Source organism: Ornithorhynchus anatinus, chromosome 19, assembly GCF_004115215.2.
Source record: "Ornithorhynchus anatinus isolate Pmale09 chromosome 19, mOrnAna1.pri.v4, whole genome shotgun sequence".
NCBI classification, from domain to species: Eukaryota; Metazoa; Chordata; class Mammalia; order Monotremata; family Ornithorhynchidae; genus Ornithorhynchus; species Ornithorhynchus anatinus.
Genome location: NC_041746.1, coordinates 16,397,043 through 16,417,882, shown reverse-complemented (window position 1 = coordinate 16,417,882; position 20,840 = coordinate 16,397,043). Strand labels below are relative to the sequence as shown.

Sequence of the window (20,840 nt, the reverse complement as noted above, 5' to 3'; positions counted from 1 at the left end):
GAGGTTGTGTCCCCCTGGGAAGCCGGTGAAGGAATGGCAAATTCAGCAGCCGGCATGACCCGCCCGCTTTTAATTTGATGGTATCCGTTAAGCATTTACTACGTACCAAGCACTGTATTGAGCTCTGGGGTAGGTTCAAGTTAATCAGGATGGATACGGTGCCTGTCCCACATGGGGCTCACAATCTTAAGCCTAATTTTCCAGATGCAGAAACTCCCAAGCCCTGGCTCTATCCCTCCAGGCCATGCTGCTTCCCATAGCTTGGCTCAAGCACCGGGCCCTAGGGGCTTCCCATCCGTAGCCTCGCACGGGGCTATTCCTCTCCGGAGGAGCACAGCAGGAGTGAAAACAGATTTAATTGGTGGGGCACATGCACAAACACACACATACAGAACCACAGCTGGGATGACAAACTCACCCCAGAGGATGGTCACGTCCAGACATAGAAACCAGCCTGGGGAGAAAGGAAAGTCTTTGCTTCTTCGACTCTCAGTTCAAATTTGTCCTCTTCCTGTTTCATGCCTTTGCCTGCCATAGGTGGGTTTAGGCATCAGAAGGGCAACATGGGCCTGGGTAGCATAAGGTCATGAGTTCTAATCCTGCCTCCGCCACCTGTCTGCTGTGTGACCTTGGGCTAGTCACTTCTCTGAGGCTCGGCTCTCTCATCTATAAAATGGGGATTGAGACTGTGGGCCCCACGTGGGACAGGGGCCGTGTCCAACCCAATTTGCTCGTATCCCCCCCAGCGCTTAGTACGGTGCCTGACACGTAGTAAGTGCTTCACAGATACCACAGTTATTATCATCATTATTATTATTATTATTATTATTCAGGTGGATAGGGCTGGAAACCGGGAGGAATAAAGAAGCAGAGAGGGTGGGGCTAGTGACATAGATTTGGCAATCGTCTACATAGAGATGGTAGTTGAAGCAGTGTGGGTGGATGATCAAAGAAGCAGCATGGCCCACTGGAAAGAGCGTGGGCCCTGAAGTCAGAAGGACCCGGGTTCTAATCCTGGCTCCTCCAGTTGACTGCTGTGTGACCTCGGTCAAGTCGTTTCACTTTGGGAGGCTTCAGTTCCCTTATCTGTAAAATGGGATTAAGACTGTGAGCCCCACTGTGGGACGTGGACTGTGTCCAACCTGATTAGCTTGTATCTTCTCCAGAGGCTCAGTTCAGTGCCTGGCACATAGTAGATGTTCGACAAATACCTTGACAAGAAAAGAAGATTTAGCCGAGACCTAAAGAATTGCCTTGCAGTGAAGAGTGGGAGACTCAGAAACAGGTGACCGTCCCCATTTTCTGAAGATGTTGAAGAGCAGGAGGATCTTGTCAGATAGGTCTTGAGGGATGGAGGCGGAGCAGGCCAGGGGAGGACACTTCTGCTGAGAGGTCAACGATTGACTGAAGAAAATCCTGACAAAACCGCACCTAGGCTGATCGGTGTTCAAGTCTCCCTCTCAGCAGAACCTGGAGGCGATCGATTCTCTTGGGAGTCAAGGTTTGTAGATTTTTTTTTTCCTTGAACCGTTTCTGGAAGCACTCTGTGTTCCTTGTCCCGGTGCCTAATAGTGGGTAGGGGGCAGAGGGGGAGGGCAGGAGCCTTTGACTGGGAGAGAAAACTAGAGCCATCAATCTTGGCAGCCTTTTGTTCCGTAGCCTGGGAATCCAGGGAGAAAAGAGCAAACTCAGAAACATGCACTCGGAGGAATCGCATCAAAACCAAATCACAGACACATACACTCACACGTGCCCGCGCGCGCACACACATACACACACACTCTTTCCAGGTTTTCTGTATTTTTTCCCCCTTTCTAAGTCCTCTTTGAACTTAGAACTTTGCTCTTTGAAATCCCCAGGATTCCTTCTCTAGAAACAAACTCGGCCTCCCTCTCCCCCAACCCTGATTCCCCTGTGACCCCAGCAGGGCCCTGACCCCGTCCCCAAATTCCCGCCCAGCTCCCAGCCCCCTGGGAGAGTGACCCAGCCAAAGGCCGCAGGAAGGAGAAAACTTCACAGCGGAACACAGCCGAAGAGCCGGGGCCACTGGCCAACTGGACCGCAGCTCTCTGGGAACGCTGGGAAGGAATTCTCCTCGCCCCCTCCAGCATGGGGGAATCTCTGGGACTCAGCCCTCCTCCCATTACCTCAACCCCCAGACCCTGGGAACCACGGGAGCCAAGGCAAATCGGCTCTGTGCCGGCCTCCTCAGCCCAACCCCAGGGGCCACCCCGCAGCCAAACCCCGGGTGCCAAGTTCGGGGCAAAGCCCCAGAGTTCGATGGAAGGCCCGCCCTCAGGCTCGCCCTCGGGGTGTTGGGACTGGTAACGGAACTACCTCAGCACTCAGAAACCCAGCAGAAAGACTCTCCTGACCTATTCCCTCAGGGAGGGTGGTCCCATAACCCCTCTCTAAAGCTGTTAAAGCACTTACTCCGTGCCATGGAGTGAACTAAAAAGCTGGGATAGAATCTACTGATCGGGTCAGAAACGGGTCCCCCGTCCCACATGGGGCTCATGTTCTGAGAGAAGGAGAATAGATATTGAATCTTCATTTTACAGATGAGGAAACGGAGGCACAGAACCGTTAACTGACTCGCTCGAGGTCACGCAGCAGGCGAAGGGCAGAGGCAGTATTAAAACCCGGCTTCCCTGTCTTTCAGGTCTGTGCTCTTCCCATCAGGTCAATGCTTCTTCCTAGCTGGCCTAAGTTCTCCACGAGAACTTCCAACTTCCCAGGTTTCTGGGTTTCCAGCCCGGGGAACTAGGAAAATTGTCCAGGCTCCACTACGGCTCTCGGTCAGCCAGCCCATCCCAGCCCCGATGGGGAAGAGGCAGGCTGGGAAGGGCCGGGGGCCACGTGCTTCGCTGGATGGGCGGCAGTCTTCCCTCCTCCGCCGTGAGGAGGGATTGAGGCTCGGGATCCGCTCAGCGGGGCCTTCCCACCGCTCAGCTCCGGCTCAGCGTTCCCACACACTCCCAGCGGCAGCCTCTCAGGAGCTCCTGTCCCCTGGAATGCTCCCCGGAAGAGGAGGAGGAGAGGAGGAAGAGGAAGATGAGGAGGGGATGAGGAAGGGAAGAGGAGGAGGAGGAGGAGGAGGCCTACTCAGATTTCCAGAACTGGGCAGGGAGAAGGCTCTTAATTTGTTTGAGGCAAGATTAGCATTCCAAGCGGTCTCTTTCTACCCCCCAGTCCCTCAGTCCAGTGGCTCATTCCCCGGCCCCCACCTCCTTCCCCGCCCCCCACCAAGCCGTAGAGTGGAGGTTAACCAATCCTGAGTACATCAGGGACGATCCAAGTCCATTCACCCCCAGCTGGCTGCAGCTTAAACAAGCCCAACCAGGCCAGAGGCCAATAGGGCTGGGAGGAACTGTGGGCACTAGATACCTGGGTTCCAGTCCTGGCCCCGCTCCTGACCTAGTGGGTGGCCTTCGACAGGTCACTTAAAGTCCGTGAGCCTCAGCAGTTCCCTCACCTGAATCAACGGGAGACCAAAGATGAGCGAGGTCTCTGAGAGGAAATTACTGCGGGGCCCGAAAGGGCCAACGACAGCCTCAATTCTTCCATTCACATACCCGAGAGAGAGTCACAGCCAGACAGGGCCTATGCATCACCCAAGCCGCCCTTCCATCCTGGCCACCACCTACACACACAGACACACACTCACACATGCCCAAATACCTGTACACACGCAGACACACACACACGCAAATGCGTACGGACACACTCACACATTCATGCCCACGCTCAGATGTACTCTATAATCCAGCCTCGCACGATGAAATAAATACTGTTGGGTTGATCTCCTCTGCAGCGGCTTTCCCTCTGACTCTACCCCAGTGGTCAGATCCTGATCCCATGGGTGAGAAGAAGATGTCACCAAGGCAGCCCGAACCCCAAGGCTTCCATGTGGACCCCAGTCAATGCGGGGGCGTCCATCTGCCTCAAGTGTCCAGAAATATTTTGCCTATCTGCCTAACTGTTGGAGCCAAACATCTCCACCTTAATCAGTCGATCATACTTATTGAGCACTTACTGTGTGAAGAGCACTGTACTAAGTGCTTGGGAGTAAATAGACACATTAACTGCCCACAACTAGGGGGAAATAATAATAATACTGGCACTTGGTAAGTGCTTACTATGTGTCAAGCGCTGTTCTAAGCACTAAGGTAGGTACAAGATAATCGGGTTGGACACAGTCCCTGTCCCACATGGAGCTCACGGTCTTAATCCCCGTTTTACGGATGAGGGAACAGAGACACAGAGACTTGCCCAAGGTCACATAGCAGACAAGTGGCAGAGCTGGAATTAGGACCCAAGTCCTACTGACGCCCAGGCTCTATCCACAAGGAGAGAGGTCCCGCCTGAATTTGGGCAGGTCACCTGATTTCTCTGTCCCTTGGTTTCCTCAGCTGCAAAATGGTGATAAAATCCTTGTTCTCCCTCCTTCTTAGTCTGTGAACCCCAGATGGGACAGGAACTGTGTCTGATCTGTTTCTCTTGCATCCAATCCGGGATTTAGGATGATGATTGGCACAGAGTGAGGGCTCAACCAATAAAACAATTACTTTTACTATTACGATCATCATTATTATTATTACCATTACTAGTGGGAGTAATATGAGGGTCTTCTTTCTTCCTGATCACCTAGAGGGACAGTTGCAGGGGTCCAACCAGAAAGAGAGAAGCAGCATGGTCTAGTGGATAGAGCACGGGCCTGCGAGTCGAGGATCTGCGTACTAATCCCCGCTCCATCACTTGTCTGTTGCGTGATCTTGGGCAAATCACTTCGCTTCTCTGGGCCTCAGTGGTCTCATCTATAAAATGGGGATCAAGACCGTGAGCCCCATATGGGATCGGACTTAGAACGGCGCTTGGCACATAGTAAACAGTAAGGCCCTTGAGGACGGGCATCGCGTCTACCAAACTCTATTGTGCGATTCTCTCCCAAGAGCTGAACGGTGCTCTGCGTACAGTAAGCGCTCAATAAATACCATTAATTGATGGATTGAATCTTTCCACCGGACGCAGAACAGCGTACTACGCTTCAGTAGGCGATCTGTTCACAAGATTCTGAACAGAGAGGGGAGAAAAATCAATTACAGCAGGGAGGAAGTAATCCGGTAGAAATATCACTACGTAAGTGCTATGGTGGGGAGGGAGGAGGGTTGCCAAAACGCTTAGTCGGTGTGGAATTATAATGATGGCTTTTATTAAGCACTTACTGTGTGCCAAGAACTGTGGTAGGAGGAGGAGGAAGAGGAGGAAGTGTAGAAGGAGGGGGAACAGGGGAAGGAAGAGGAGGAGGAGGAGGAGGAGGCAGAATAGAGGGAGGAGGAGAAAAGTGAAGGAGAGGACGAGAGGAGGAGGAGGAAAAGGGAAAGGAGGAGGAGAAGAAGGAGAAGCCGAAGAAAAGAAGAAGGAAAAGATGGAGAAGGGTGAGGAGAAGGAGAAGAAGGGAAAGAAGAGAAGAAGAAGGAGAAGATGAAGAAGGATGAGAAGGAGGAGAAGGAGGAGGAGAAGGAGGAAGCAGAGGACAGGCCTCCCCAGCAGCAGCCTGAACGAGCCCCGATTCCCCCGGCTCTCACTCCCCAGCCTCCAGAAGTCCAGCCCGGGGACCGGACCCAACCCCAGCCCCAAGACCCAGGCCCGGCCCCAGGCCGGTCAGCCCCGCTCTGACGGCCTTCGGGCAGCCGCCCTGCACAGTAGCAGAGGTAGCGAAGCGTCCAAGGAGGAGGAGAGATTGAAGAAGACCGAGCTGAGTGTGGTCCCTCTGGCCAGCTCCCCAGACGCAGTCTGGCCGGCTGGCTGGCCGGCAGTCTGGCTGCTGGGCCACCTCAGACCTCGCTGCACCTTCCCCCCCACCGACTGGCACGGAGCTGCCAGAGCCTCATACCTCCTGACGAACGCACAGAGACACATACAAAACACTGAATCAAATGTCACACGAAGACAAGGAGGCCCACGTAGAAACACACAGGCACACGGACATTCACACAGGAACGCACACTGACTATGGTTTTGGGTCTCCGAATGGATGTCAGACACCATACGAAGACGCACCCAGCGGCACAGAAATCCAACCGGGTGGATGCACACACGGATACCCCCATCTAGACATGCACACATCAATACACTCGGGCACACGCCCGTACACACGCATACCCAGACACACAGTCACAGATGACACACGTGCGTAAATTAGCACGTGCAGACCCCTGTGAATACACGTAAGTACTCCCACTTATACACACAAATCCAGACCCACAGTCACAGATGGCACACATGCACAAACGTACACATACGGACACTTGTAAATACACAGGTGCACACACCTATGTGCACATACCTAGGCACGCAGTCGCTGATGACACACATGCCCAAATAAACCCATACAGGCACCTGTAAATACACATAGGCACACACACCTATAAACACATCTCCAGACACACAGTCACAGATGAACACATGCAAAAATACACACACAACAGCATGGCTTAGCGGAAAGAGCGCGGGCCTGGCCATCCAAGGTCTTGGGTTCTAATTCCGGCTCCGCCACTGTCGGCCGTGACTTGGGCAAGTCACGTCACTTCTCTGTACCTCGGTTACCTCATCTGTAAAATGGGGATGAAGACTGTGAGCCCCACACGGGACGACCTGATTACCTCGTATCTATCCCAGCGCTTAGATATCTACCCCGGCACACAGTAAGCACTTAACGAATTCAATCATCATAGCAGACACCTGCAAACCCACTCGGGTACACACACCTATATACGCACACCCAAACACACATAGACACAGATGAACACATGCACAAATACACACATAACTAGACACCTGTAAACATACGGGTACACACAGCCCCGGATCACACACACACCTAGCACCCCCCCCCCCCGGATACAGACTCACGCACACATACAGAGGCCGGCTCTGTACGGTATTTATAAAACCGTCTCTGTAAGGGATTTGGGGTTTATTTTCTTAATTAACTGAAAATGATAACGCGGGAGCGGTGGAGCCGGCGTGGGCCTGGGCCCTCTGGGCGGCTGCTGGAAAGAATTCCTGCTTTGAAAGCAGAAATTCCAGCAGCTCTCCCCACGCCGAGCCCTGGATGTCAAAATAAACAGGGACACACAATCGGCCGAGAGCAGGCCGGCGGGCGGAGCGGAGCGGGCTCCGGTTACCGGAGGCGATATATTTAGCAGCTGGGCCGGACGGCGGTGGACTCCCGTGAACCCTTGCGGTTAGCCGGTCAGTCGCCTCTTTTTTTTTTAATGGTATTTGTAAAGCGCTCACTATGTGCCAGGCACTGTACTAAGCGCCGGGGTAGATATAAGGGAATCAGGTCAGACGTAGTCCCTGTTCCGCACAGGGCTCGTCTTCATCCCCATCTGTTGCGTCGTACTCTCCCAGAGACTTAGTGAAGTGCTCTGCACACAGTTAAGTGCTCAATAAATTCATTCAATAGTATTTATTGAGAGCTTACTACATGCAGAGCACTGTACTAAGCGCTTGGAATGTACAAATCGACAACAGAGAGAGACAGTCCCTGCCCATTGACGCGCTAACAAATGCCATTGGCTGCTTGACTGGTGTCAAACACTGTTTTAAGAGCCGGGCTAATATTTATGATAATAATTATGATGGTATTTGCTATGCGCTTACTATGTGCCAGGCTCTGTTCCAAGGGCTGGGGTAGATTCCAGCTTGTCAGGTTGGACCGAGTCCCTGTCCCACGTGGGGCTCACAGTCTTAATCCCCATTTTACAGATGAGGGAACTGAGGCACAGAGAAATGAAGTGACTTGTCCAAGGTCACGCAGCAGACGTGTGGGGAGCCGGGAATAGAACCCATGACCCGATTCCCAGGCCAGTGCTCTACCTACTAGGCCACGCTCTTCCTCTCCTCTGGTAGATACAAGTTAATCATCAGGTTGGACACAGTCGGTGTCCCGCAGGTGATTCTCAGTCTAAAATTTAGTCAAAAATCTCTTCCTAAATGTCTGCCTTACTTCTCTCATTCATTCAGTAGTATTTATTGAGCGCTTTCTATGTGCAGAGCACTGTACTAAGCGCTTGGGATGTGCAATTAGTCTAAGCCCCTTCGGAGAACAGAGGGCAGAGGGTGCGGGTTCAGAGATAAGGTTAGCCTGGCGTGTTCTCCCAGGCCATGGCCTGACTGATGGTTCCCGGGACATTGGTCAGCGGGAGGTCAGAGAACACGGGTTCTAATAGTGACTATACCACTTGACTGCTGTGTGACCTTGGGCGAGTCACTTCACTTCTCCGGCCCTCAGTTACCTCATCTGTAAAATGGGGATTCAATCCTACTCCCTCCTACTTAGAAGGTGAGCCCCATGGGCGACGGGAGTTGGGTCCAACCAGATAAACTTGTATTTACCCCAGAAGTTAGAATAATGCTCGATGCTTAATATGCACTTAATAGATATCATAAAACAATGGCTCACTGGAAAGAGCCCGGGCTTGGGAGTCAGAGATCCTGGGTTCGAATCCCAGCTCTGCCACTTGGCAGCCGTGTGACTGTGGGCGAGTCACTTCACTTCTCTGTGCCTCAGTTACCTCGCCTGGAAAATGGGGATTAACTGGGAGCCTCACGTGGGACAGCCTGATTACCCTATAACTACCCCAGCGCTTAGAACAGCGCTCTGCACCTAGTAAGCGCTTAACAAATACTAACGTTATTATTATTAAATATCATAAATGTATCTGTATCGATGTCCGCCTCCCTCCGTTTAGACTGTGAGCTCGTTGTGGACAGGGAATGTCACTGTTTATTGTATTTTACTTTCCCAAGGGCTTAGTCCAGTGTGCTACACAGAGTGAATGAATGAAGAAGGGAGAAAGATAGGAACCCAAATCCATCTTCTCGGAGGGTGCAGGTGAATGCAGAGGAGGAGATATTGCCCCCCCCCCCAATTGCCCCGGGGCTGTGAGCTAATCCAGCTGGCTACCTCACCTCAGCTGAAGCCCTGAACTAAGAAGCACCATGGCTAGTTGATAGAGCTCAGCTCTGAGGGTCAGAGCATCTGGGTTCCGGTCCTGGCTCCGCCACTTGTCTTCTGGGTGAGCTTGGGCAAGTCAGTTCCCTTCCCTGTGCCTCGCTTCCCTCATCGGCAAAATGGGGATTCGATGTGGGTGAATCAGTAAGACTCGGAGCTCCGCATTATCTTGGATCTACATCAGCGCTTCATATATGGTAAGTCCTCCCCAATTATCATTATTATTATCAATCAGGGTGCTGAGGAGAGGGTCATGTAGGGAAGCAGCATGGCCTGGTGGGTGGAGCCTGGGAGTCAGAAGGACCTGGGTTCTAATCCCTGGCAAACCATTGTGACCTTGAGCAAGTTGCTTAACTTTCCGGTGTTTTAAAATGGGGATTAAGACTGGGAATCCCATGTGAAACAGGGACTGTGTCCTTCCCGTTTAGCTTGTATCTACCCCAGCACTCAGTACAGTGCTCTCCACTAGTAAGCACTCATTAAATACCCTTGACTGACGGATGGATTAAACTTTGATGAATCTGACCCCTTTGATTATGTCTAACTGCTCCCACCCTGGGGACACAATAGAAGCTTGCAGCTCTTCCCCAGACAATCCAGAGGCCAGCTACCAAGACCTCCAGCTTCTACGCCGCAGAGGCAGTGTGGCCTACTGGACAGAGCCCCGGGGTTGGGATCAGGAGATCCAGCTCCTAGTTCCGCCTCTGCCACGCATCTGCTGTGCGATCTTGTTCCAGTCAGCCTCTCTATTTGCTCCCCAATAAAATGGGAACCAAAGCCCTCAGGCTGCAAATCAATCAGTCAATCAATTAATTGTATTTATTGAGTGCTTACTGTGTTCCGAGCACTGTACTAAGCATTTGGGAGAGTACAGTATAATAGAGTTGGTAGATATATTCCTTGCCCATGATGAGCTTGATTCTATTTAGTCTTGATTCTATTTAGTCTTGATTCTATTTAGTCGCCTTTGTTTTTACGAGATGTTCTTCCCCTCGACTCTATTTATCGCCATCGTTCTCGTCTGTCCGTCTCCCCCGATCAGACCGTAAGCCCGTCAAAAGGCAGGGACCGTCTCTATCTGTTGCCGACTTGTTCATTCCAAGCGCTTAGTACAGTGCTCTGCACATAGCGCTCAATAAATACTACTGAATGAATGAGCTTACAGTCTAGAGGGACGGGGGATAAGTCTGGTTTGGTTACTTCACCTTTACCCCCAAGTGTTGGCAAGTGCTTAGCTCATGATCAGCCCTTAATACATACTATCACTGTTGTTACTGTCATTATTATTATTATTAATAATCATTCATTGAGCACACACTGTGTTCGGAGCACTGTACTAAGGCTTGGGAGAGTTCAATATACCAGAGTTCATAGACCTGTTCCCTGTTCACAAGAGCTTATAGTCTACGGAGCAGACGGACATTAATGTAAATACATAAAATGAAATAAAAAAGTAATAATTATATTGCTTGGTCACAATCCGATATCCCCTTCCTCCCCCGGAGTAGCTGGCCTGAGTCTTGAGGCCGTTTCTCGCTCCGGTTTCCAGACCCGCTTGGCCCCAGAGGCGACGGACAGATGGTTCACTCTTCTCTCCACTTAGCAAGGAAGTGCCCCCACTCACGCCCCGCCCCCAAGCCCCCTCAAGGGGCTTTGCCCACGCTTGGGCAGGCTGGGGTCACTGCACGCTCCACACCAGCCCACCAGGCCCAAACTGCTGCTTCCGGACTTCCTTTTCCTCTCACCCCCTGGTCTGGGGGAGAGCTGAGCTGGCCTGTTCCAGGTGGAAAGAGAGGGAGAGAGACCTAAGCACCAACCTCCCACTGTATCCCCTTTCTCATGCTCCTCCTCCTGCACGGGAACGCCCCCCTTCATAGATAAAGACCACCACTCTCCCCATCTTCAAAGCTCTACTAAAATCACATCTCCTCCAGGAAGCCTTCCATGGCTAACCTCTCATCCCCGCCCCCCCTCCTTAATCTCAAGCAATAGAGTACACGTCACTTCTCCGCGTCTGTTGCCTCACCTGTAAAATGAGGAATAAGACCGTAAACCCCGTATGGGTCAAGGATTGTGTCCAATCCAATTACCTTGTATCTACCCCAGTGCCTGGTAGAGTGCCTTGAACATAGAAAATGCATAACACATACCACTGTTTATTATTATCATTGTTATAGTTATTATTAGGTTACGGGAGGAGATGGGGGAGTATCCAAGAGCTGAGTTGACAGAGAAGTAATGAAATGGTAATAGAAAGGGAAGCAGCATGGCCTAATGGAAAGAGCGCTCGCTTGGGAGTCAGAGGACCTGGGTTCTAATCCTAGCTCTGCCAGTGTCTGCTGTGTGACCTTGGGCAAGTCACTTCACTGGGCCTCAGTTACCTCATCTGGAAAATGGGGCTGAAGACTTTGAGCCCCATGTGGGACATGGACCGTGTCCAACCGGATTAGCTTGTATCGAATCTCAGTGCTTAGCCCAGGGCCTGGCACAGAGTAAGCATTTAACCAATACCACAAAAAACAGAGTGGAAATAGGAACAGTTTTTCATATTTGTTCAATATGAACAAGTTTCCAGGAGGAGCTGTGATTTCAGAAGGGCCTTGAAGATAGGGAGAACAGTGAAATGCCAGATGGGAAGGAGGAGTTACAGGCAGAAAGAAGGATGTGAGCAAGGAGTTGGCAGGAAGTGAGATGAAAGCAAAGCATAAGCGCTGTGGGTAGGTTGGTCTGAGAGAACTTCACCCTCCAATCCCATCCATGGTGGGATGGAAAATTCCCACTGTGGGCAAGGAATGTTTCTGTTTACTGTTGATTTGTCCTCCCCCAGTCGCTTAGTATGTTTTGTTGTTGGTATTTGTTAAGCGCTTACTATGTGCCAAGCACTGTTCTAAGCGCTGGGGTAGACACAGGGGAATCAGGTTGTCCCACGTGGGGCTCACAGTCTTAATCCCCATTTTACAGATGAGGGAACTGAGGCACCGAGAAGTTAAGTGACTTGCCCAAAGTCACACAGCTGGCAAGTGGCAGAGCCGGGGTTTGAACCCATGACTTCTGACTCCAAAGCCCGTGCTCTTTCCAGTGAGCCACGCTGCTTAGTACAGTGCTCTGCATACAGTAAGTGCTCAATAAGTGTGACTGAGTGAATAAATGAATAATAATAATAACGATGGTACTTCTTAAGCGCTTACTATGTGTCACGCGCTGTTCCGAGCCCTGAACGAATGACACCACTGAGGCTGCGGACAGACATTGGAGACACTGACCCTGTCCAGAGCGGAGACCAGATTCCACAGGATCCCTGCAGTGTTTGGATCTTGTTTCTATTCCCATTTTTCCACAAGGGAAAAGGCGTACTCTAGTTGCAGTGGTCGAAACGAATCAAAGGTACAATCTCCCTGGTGGAAAAAAAAAAAAAACTGAAGAGAAAAATGTTAATAAAAGTTCAAGCAAGGAATCTGAACTCGTGACCCCCTGAAACAGCAGCCCCTTCCAAAAAAAAGTTTCCACTGTTGCAAGAGGAATACTGAAAATGACCACAAATTTTCTCTTTAAGACCTGGAACACGGATGCTGTGAAACTGAAGCAAAACTCAGTTGCCTGGGCCCTACCGGCTTTCTCTGTAACACAAGATGCCAAGGAGACTGGGGATCTTGCTTTGCTAATTCTGCTAATGGGAGAAGCAGAGTGACCTAGTGGATAGAGCATGGGCCTGGGAATCAGAAGAACCTGGATTCTAATCCCAGATCTGCCATTTGTCTGTTGTGTGACCTTGAGCAAGTCACTTTTCATTCAGTCGTATTCATTGAACCCTTACTGTGTGCAGAGCACTGTACTAAACGCTTCACTGTACAAGTCACTTCACTTCTCCATGTCTCAGTTCCCTCACCTGGAAAATGGGGATTAAGACTCTAAACCCCACGTGGGACGTGGACTGTGTCCAACCTGATTACCTTTTATCTGTCCCAGTGCTTAGAACGGTGCCTGGTAAATTTCTCTCTTGACTGTGAGGTTCCCTACCTTGGAGGAAAGTACCATCATGAACTTAGAAAAGTTTTACTGTTTCATCAACCTGAGTGACTGGCTGTTGTTGTGAGAGGGAACTTGTTTATCAACTCTGTTCTACTGCTCTATTGTGCTCTCCCAAATGTGTAGTACAGTGCTCTGCACACAGTAAGTGCTCAAATATGAAGGATTGGTTGATTGGAGAGAGGAGGTTGCCTTGCCCCAGGCTGCTGGAAGCCTTATTTTTCAGCAAAGCATGAAACCTATCTCTCTCTCTCTCTCACTCTCACTTATATCCATATCTGTAATTTATTTGTTCATATTAATGACCGCCTCCCCATCTAGATTGTAAGCTACCAACTCTGCTTAGTGTTTAGTACAGTGCTCGGCACACAGTAAGCGCTCAATAAATACCACCGCTGGATTGATTTCTTGATTCCATGAGGGCAAATCTCTGAGAACAAGTCTGAGAATGGCCCAAAGAGCCCTTTCCCAATGCTGAACTTGCTGTTGTATGGGAGCGGCCGAGCCTTCAGCAGTGCGTTGCCAGAGCCCCTCAGAATGCTAGGAAAAAAGGGGCCGAGGTGAATTCCAAGAGTCCCAAGGATCCCGATCCATAGATGACGCAGGCGCTGACATCCTGACCAAAATGTTCTGCCTCAGAAGGTTTACTGCCTAAGGCCAGGGCTTGATTGATCCTATCATAAATGGGCCATTAATAATAATGTTAGTATTTGTTAAGCGCTTACTATGTGCCAAGCACTGTTCTAAGCGCTGGGGTAGACACAGGGGAATCGGGTTGTCCCACGTGAGGCTCACAGTTAATCCCCATTTTACAGATGAGGGAACTGAGGCCCAGAGAAGTTAAGTGACTTGCCCACAGTCACACAGCTGCCAAACATTAATCTATGTACCCAGTGTGACTCTGTATCCCAACAGCATCCGAGACAACTGCGGATCTGCCCACGGATGGCACCTGATCTCTACTTAGAGGGAAACGGGGCCTGGAGCTGGCCAGGCTCTTGGAAGGAAATGGGGGTGGGGCCTCAAGATTCTTGAATCTTGGGATGGTTTATCCACTCAGGGATGGAGTGGGTTGGGGAGGATGCAATAATAGTCATACCTTCCTTAACCTGCCAGACAATGGGGCTCACCTCCACCATTTCCATAGTGCCGGTAGCTGATGGGATGGGTGTGCATTCCATGGGTGTGTGATTCTGGGTGTGTTCTTCCATGGGAGTGTGATTCCAGATATGTTACTCCATGGGTGTGTGATGCTGGGCGTGATATTCCATGCTTGAGTGATGTTCGGTGCATTATTCCATGCTTGTGCAATTTTAGATGTGTTATTCCATGGGTTTGTGTTTCTATTTGTGATATTCCATGGGTGTGTGATTCTAGAATCACACATTTAGGTGTGTTCTTCGGTGGATGAGAGGTTCTGGGCACGTTATTCCATGGGTGCGCTATTCCATGGGAGTGTATGATTCTGGATGTGTTATTCCATGGAGACATGTGATTCTGAGACTATTATTCCATGAGCATGTGTGATTCTAGATGTGTTATTCCACGGGTGAGTGATTCTGGGTGCGTTATTCCACGGGTGTGCGATTCTAGATGTGTTATTCCATAGTTGTGTGGTTCTGGGTGTATTATTCCATGGGTCTGTGTGATTCTGGATATGTTATTCCATGGGTGTGGGTGTGATTCTGGGTATGTATTTCAAGTTTTCATGTCTGTCCATTCCAAGTGTATATACAAGATGCCAGCCCTTTCCCAACTGCATCCCCCCCATCTTGCATCCCGTCTGTGAGTCTGTCTGTCCGTCTGTCTGTCACCCGTCCTATTGGCCTGGAAAATTCAGCAGGAGCTATAGAGAGCTCAGAGCCCCAGACGGCGACAGTCTTTCCTTCCGTCCCCGGGAGGCTGCTTCTCCGCCGGCTCCGAACTTGAAACTGGATGTTTGGTCGTCGGCCGGAGAGACAAAGAAGCCAGAGGCCCCTTTCCAGTGCCGCAGGCCTGTTCCAGCCGGGACAGAGTTGCCCATTGTGTGGGATGCCAGGCAGCCCCCTTGATTTCAACATGATGGAGGGATGGGGGAGGGAAGGGGAGACAGGCGGGGGCGAGGGGAAGGGGACTGTCAGCAGCTGGCTTTCTTCTGTTACCCGGGATTCGGGGAGATGCAGGGAGCCACAGAGAGTCACATGGAACAACAGGGAGAAACAGGGAGATGTGGGGAGCGGCAGAAAGATGCGGGGAACTGCAGAGAATCACGGAGTGACACAGGGAGACACAGAGAGCCACAGGGAGACATAAGGATACGGGGAACCACAGAGATGCAAGGACACACAGGGAATCACAGGGAGATGCAGGAAGATGCAGGGAGCCACAGGGAGAAGTGGGAAGCTGCAAGAATATGCAGGGAACCACAGAGAGTCCCAGGGAGATGCAGGGAAACGCTGGGAGATGCAGGGAGACATGGGGAGACACAGAAAGTTGCAGGGAACCTTAGAGAGTCACAGGGAGATGCAGGGAGATGAAAGAAGCTCAGACAGACACAGGGAGACCCAGGGAGATGAAAGGGGATGCAGGAACCTGCCAGGAGCTGTTGGGAGACATGGGGGGATGCAGGGAGAGGCAGCGAGACACAGAAGGTCGCAGGGAGATGCAGGGATATTCAGAGAGACACAAAGAATCATAGGGAGATGGCGAGGACACAGAAACCTGCAGCGAGACACGGAGATGCCAAGGAGTTGCCGAGCTCAGGCTTGGCAGCCGGAAATTTTCAGCTCCTTGAAGGTAGGAAGGAAGGAGGAGCCGGGGAGAAACATTCCAGGGTTTGTCCTTCGGGAGGAGCTCCCCTGGATCCAGAGGGCCCTGCCTTTACAACGCCATCCATCATTCGCACCCTACTCTGTGAGGCAGGAGGCCTTTCTCTGGGATTATATCCAGTGGAGTCAACCTGGGGGCCGGATGCAGTCAGTCGATCCATCAGTCGATCGGTATGTGCAGAGCACTGTACTGAGCGCTTGGGAGAGTGCAATGAGCAGACGTGTCCCCTGTCCATGAAGCTGGGGGAGGATGGCAGGTGGGCAGACTTAAGAAGGCAAATCTTTCTCTAGATTACGAGCTCCGTAAGGGACACGGACTGTGTCCCACCTGATTATTTTGTTTCTACCCCGGTGCTTAGCACAGCACAGGGTACATAGAAAACACTTAGCAAATATTCTTATCATTATTATTAGTAGTAGTAATAGTAGTAGTAGACCAGTATTAGTAGTTACAGCTCCCTTGGAGAAATCATTTGCTCCAGTGACTTCAACTACCCCTTCCTGTCGGTCCCACCTGCACAACGTCGCCCAAATCCACCCTTTCCTCTCCGTCGAAACTGCTACGACGTGAATACGATCACTCTTCCTATTCTACCTGGATCACCGCATCAGCCTCTTTGCTGACCTCCCAACCGACTCCAGTCCTTACTTCACTCTGCTCCCCGGATCATTTTTCTCAAAACCCTTCAGGACACGTCCCCAACTCAAAAAATTCCAACGGTTGCCCATCCACCTCTGCATCAAACAAAAACTCCTCACCGTTGGCTTTAAAGGATTCCACCACCTTGCCCCGTCCTGCCTCGCCTCGCTACTCTCCTACTCCAACCCAGCTCCCACCCTTCGCTCCTCTAATGCTAACCATCTCCCTGTGTCTCGGTCTCATATATCCCACCGACGACTCCTCGCCTACGTCCTGCCTCTGGCCTGGAAGACCCTCCTTCCTCAAATCCGTCAGACAATCACTCTCCCCTCCTTCAAAGCCTTCCTGAAGGCACATTGCCTCCAAGAGGCCTTCCCGGAGTAAGCCCCCCTTTCTTCTTCTCCCACTCCCTTCTGCATCACTCTGACTTGCTCCCTTTGTTCTTACCCCAACTCAGTCCACAGCACATATGTACATATCTGCAATTTATTTGTTTATATCGGCCTCCCCATCTCTAGACTAGAAGCTCGTTGTGGGCGGGGAATGCGTCTGCCGATTGTAGTATTGTACTCTCCCTTTGTACGGTTCTGGGTACCCGGGAAATGTAAAATAAATACGATTGAATGAAAAATAGTCGAAGCAACACGGCCTAGTGGAAAGAGAATGAGACCAGGAGGCTGGCTAATCCTAATGTCTGCAGTGTGACCTTGACCCGATCACTTCTGTGCCTCCGTTTCCTCATCTGTAAAAGGGGAATTAAGACTGTGAGCCCCATGTGGGACTGGGACAGTCTCAAACCTGATTATCTTGCATCTACCCCGGTGCTTTGACGGTCCTTGGCACATAATATCAGCTTAACAAATACCACAGTTGTTGTCGTTATTAGTAGTGATAGTAGTAGCCGGAGTCGGAGTAATAGAAGTATTAAATTATATTAATTTTTTCTCCCCTAATAGATAGTAAGCTCCTTGAAGGTGGGGATCGTGTCTGACTACTTTATTGTACTCTCCCAAGTGCTTAGTATAGTGTTCTCCACACAGTAAGCGCTCAAGGATTGATGAGAAAGGTGACATCCAAAGAATGCAGGGCCCAGAAGAGCAATCGGGTCAGTCTGCCCAGTCCCGTCAACTTTGAAGGGTCCTGACAGACTAAAGCGCTCAGTATTAACCTTGACCAGAGCCCAGGTCTGAATATGTCCATTCATTGTTATACTGTACCCTCCCAAGCACTTAATACAGTGTTGTGCCCATAGTAAGCACTCAGTAAATGCGACTGAATGAATGGGAACAGTCCCTATGCAGACAAGAAAAAGAAAGTCCAAGCTTTTCAGATGGACTTTTTCAGATATGCGGTGCCAACGAGGCAACGGGGAAAAGAGTGCCGTCCATCCATGTGACGTCCCGAGGAGAGTTATCCAGATGCTGCCCTCGGCCGACCCAGCCCGGCGAGTTCTCTCGGTCGTGGAGGGTCAGCGAGATCTGATCCCCTTCGGTGCGCTCTCAGTCAGCTTGGCCCTTTCCCCAACTCAAAGCCACACTGATTTTCCTGGACTGACCACGGCACGATTTCCCAACACCAGGAATTTACCCTTTCCTGCGATCCACACTTTCCCCAAGAATGTTTGGCCTGCCCTTCAGGAATTCTTGTATATTTTGGAATTCTGGGAAGCAGGACAACTGCTAATGAGAAGTCAGCTCCACCCCGGACATCGACTCCCGCGTGAGTGAGAAAGGGAGGGAGGAAGGGCGGGAAGGAAGGAGAGAGGGACAATTTGCCGTGACACGAACGACTTGAGAACTTCCCAAGGCCACTGAAGGAGTAGCAAAGCTGAAGCCACTGCTGCCTGCTGGTCTTTTCGAATCCTTACTTTGGGGAGGTCAAGCATGGCCATCCATTCAATCAATCAGTAGTATTTATTGCGTGCTCATTGTGTACAGAGCACTGTACTAAGCGCTTGGGAGAGTAGGATATAGCAGATGTGGTAGACTTGTTCCCTGCCTCTCTTCTCCTTCACAACTGGTCTTTCTTCTTTTCCATTTCCTCTCCCACAATCATAGATCTCCCAGATCATAATAACAATAATAATAATAATAATAATAATGACTGTGGTCCCCTCTCGGGCAACTCCAGTGGTTGCCTATCGACCTCCGCTCCAAACAAAAACTCCTCACTCTAGGCTTCGAGGCTCTCCGTCACCTCGCCCCTTCCTACCTCTCCTCCCTTCTCTCTTCCTACCGCCCACCCCGCACGCTCCGCTCCTCCGCCGCCCACCTCCTCGCCGTCCCTCGGTCTCGCCCGTCCCGCCGTCGACCCCCGGGTCACGTCCTCCCGCGGTCCCGGAACGCCCTCCCTCCTCACCTCCGCCAAACTGATTCTCTTTCCCTCTTCGAAACCCTACTTAAAAATCACCTCCTCCAAGAGGCGTTCCCAGACTGAGCTCCTCTTCCCCCTCTACTCCCTCTGCCATCCCCCCTTCACCTCTCCGCAGCTAAAGCCTCATTTTCCCCTTTTCCCTCTGCTCCTCCACCTCTCCCTTCCCCTCCCCACAGCACTGTACTCATCCGCTCGACTGTATATATTTTCGTTACCCTATTTATTTTGTTAATGAATTGTATATCGCCTCCATTCTATTTAGTTGCCATCGGTTTTTACGAGATGTTCTTCCCCTCGACGCTGTTTATCGCCATCGTTCTCGTCTGTCCGTCTCCCCCGATCAGACCGTAAGCCCGTCAAACGGCAGGGACCGTCTCTATCTGTTGCCGACTTGTTCATCCCAAGCGCTTAGTACAGTGCTCTGCACATAGTAAGCGCTCAATAAATACTATTGAATGAATGAATGAATCTGGAAAGTTTCCAGTCCTCTACCAATCTCGACTATGGGAGGGAGAGTCAAGCAGAGACTTAACCATTCCATTCCTAACTTGGCCGGTGGCTAGCGAGAGGAAGGCAATTTGCTACAAGTCAAACTCAGCTGTGCTGGGCATCGGCGGCACGGGAGAGAGTCGAGGGCAGAGACTCAAGTTTACTGCGCGGAAGGAGAGGATGGTAAAGCGCTTCCATATTTTTACCGAGAAAACTCTATGGATCCGCTACCAGAACGATTACAGAGGGAGGAGGGGCGTTCTGGGAGAGGTGTGTCCATGATGTCGCTATGGGTAGGAGACGACTCGACTGCGTTAAGACAAGACGACGATTGTGGTATTTGTTAAGCACTTACTCGCCACCGTACTAAGTGCTGGGGGGGATACAAACAAAGTCCCTGTCGCACATGAGGCTCAAAGTCTTAATCTTCATTTTACAGAGGAGGTCACTGAGGCCCAGAGAAGTGAAATGACTTGCCCAAGGTCACCGAGCAGATGTGTGGCGGAGCCGGCTTTAGAAGCCGGATCCTTTTGACTCCCAGGCTTGTGCTCTATCCACTAGCTCATGCTGCTTCTCGTGACTCCTCCTAGAATCCCCCAGTGCCTACACCTTCCCTGAATCCCACCCTTCATCCTCCCAAGCACGAGAGCTCCCCCAAACCGACCCCCGGCACCGGTCGACTCCACCCACCCGAAACTGCCCTCGCTCCCCGAAGCTCAGTTTCCCTGCATCAAACCCATCTGCCCGCCAGGTACCACCCCCACCCAAAGCCTCAGAGGAAGCCACCCTCCACTCTCCAACCTCAGTGCGGGCAGGGAAGGTGTCTGTTGATTGTTCTAGTGTGCTCTTCCAAGCGCTTAGTACAGTACTCTGCACATGGTAAGTGCTCAGTAGATACTATGGACTGACTGGCTGACTCCGCCTTTCTATCTACTGCTCCGCGCCTTCAGCTGATCTGTGTTGGATTGGCCGTGATGCCATGTGTCATCACTGCTTCTGGAATGGGAGTTGTGTCCGGGAGTGTGTGGAGTCAGGGTGATACTGACCCAAGTGGGTCAGCCCGGGAAGCTGTCCGGCCTACAGCCCAGAATCTGTCCGCAGGGGCAGTGCAGGACACGGGGCAGGATGGCCTCATCAGCCAAGGGGCAGGGAGATGCAGGAGGCCACCGGACTTGGGACGTTTCCTATTCGCCCCACCCTCGGCCCCACGGCAGAGACGCGGCGGCACTCCCGGGGAGAGCCCTGAGTCTGGGATCGCGGGTTCTCAAGAGACAAGAGGGGCCACGTTTGAGTGGGAGGGTGGAGAGGATTCGGGGGATGGGTTGGGAGGGAAGACTGAGAAATGGGAAGAGACCAGATCCATTTTGAAGGGAAAATGGGGGTCTTGTGGCCCTCTGTCTCCCAGGAGAGAATGGGGAGCGACATGCCGGAAGAAGCCTAGGTCTTGTAGCCGGCATCACGGAACAATCAGTCGGTCAGC

The 20,840-nt window shown here is 51.4% G+C and overlaps 1 protein-coding gene across 4 annotated transcripts in view; it reads right to left on the bottom strand.

The window, feature by feature from the left end:
- The window catches only part of DAAM2 (dishevelled associated activator of morphogenesis 2), a 95,562-nt gene that overhangs the window by 63,106 nt on the left and 11,616 nt on the right, over positions 1–20,840 (bottom strand). For 3 of the 4 annotated variants that reach the window (XM_029047338.2, XM_039914768.1, XM_029047339.2), the window contains exon 2: positions 12,289–12,420. The exons of the other annotated variant lie outside the window; for it this stretch is intronic. In XM_029047338.2, the coding sequence (XP_028903171.1) occupies positions 12,289–12,355 (67 nt within the window). In that variant the 5' untranslated portion in view covers positions 12,356–12,420. The remainder of the gene's footprint in view (positions 1–12,288; positions 12,421–20,840) is intronic. 4 annotated transcript variants of the gene reach the window in all.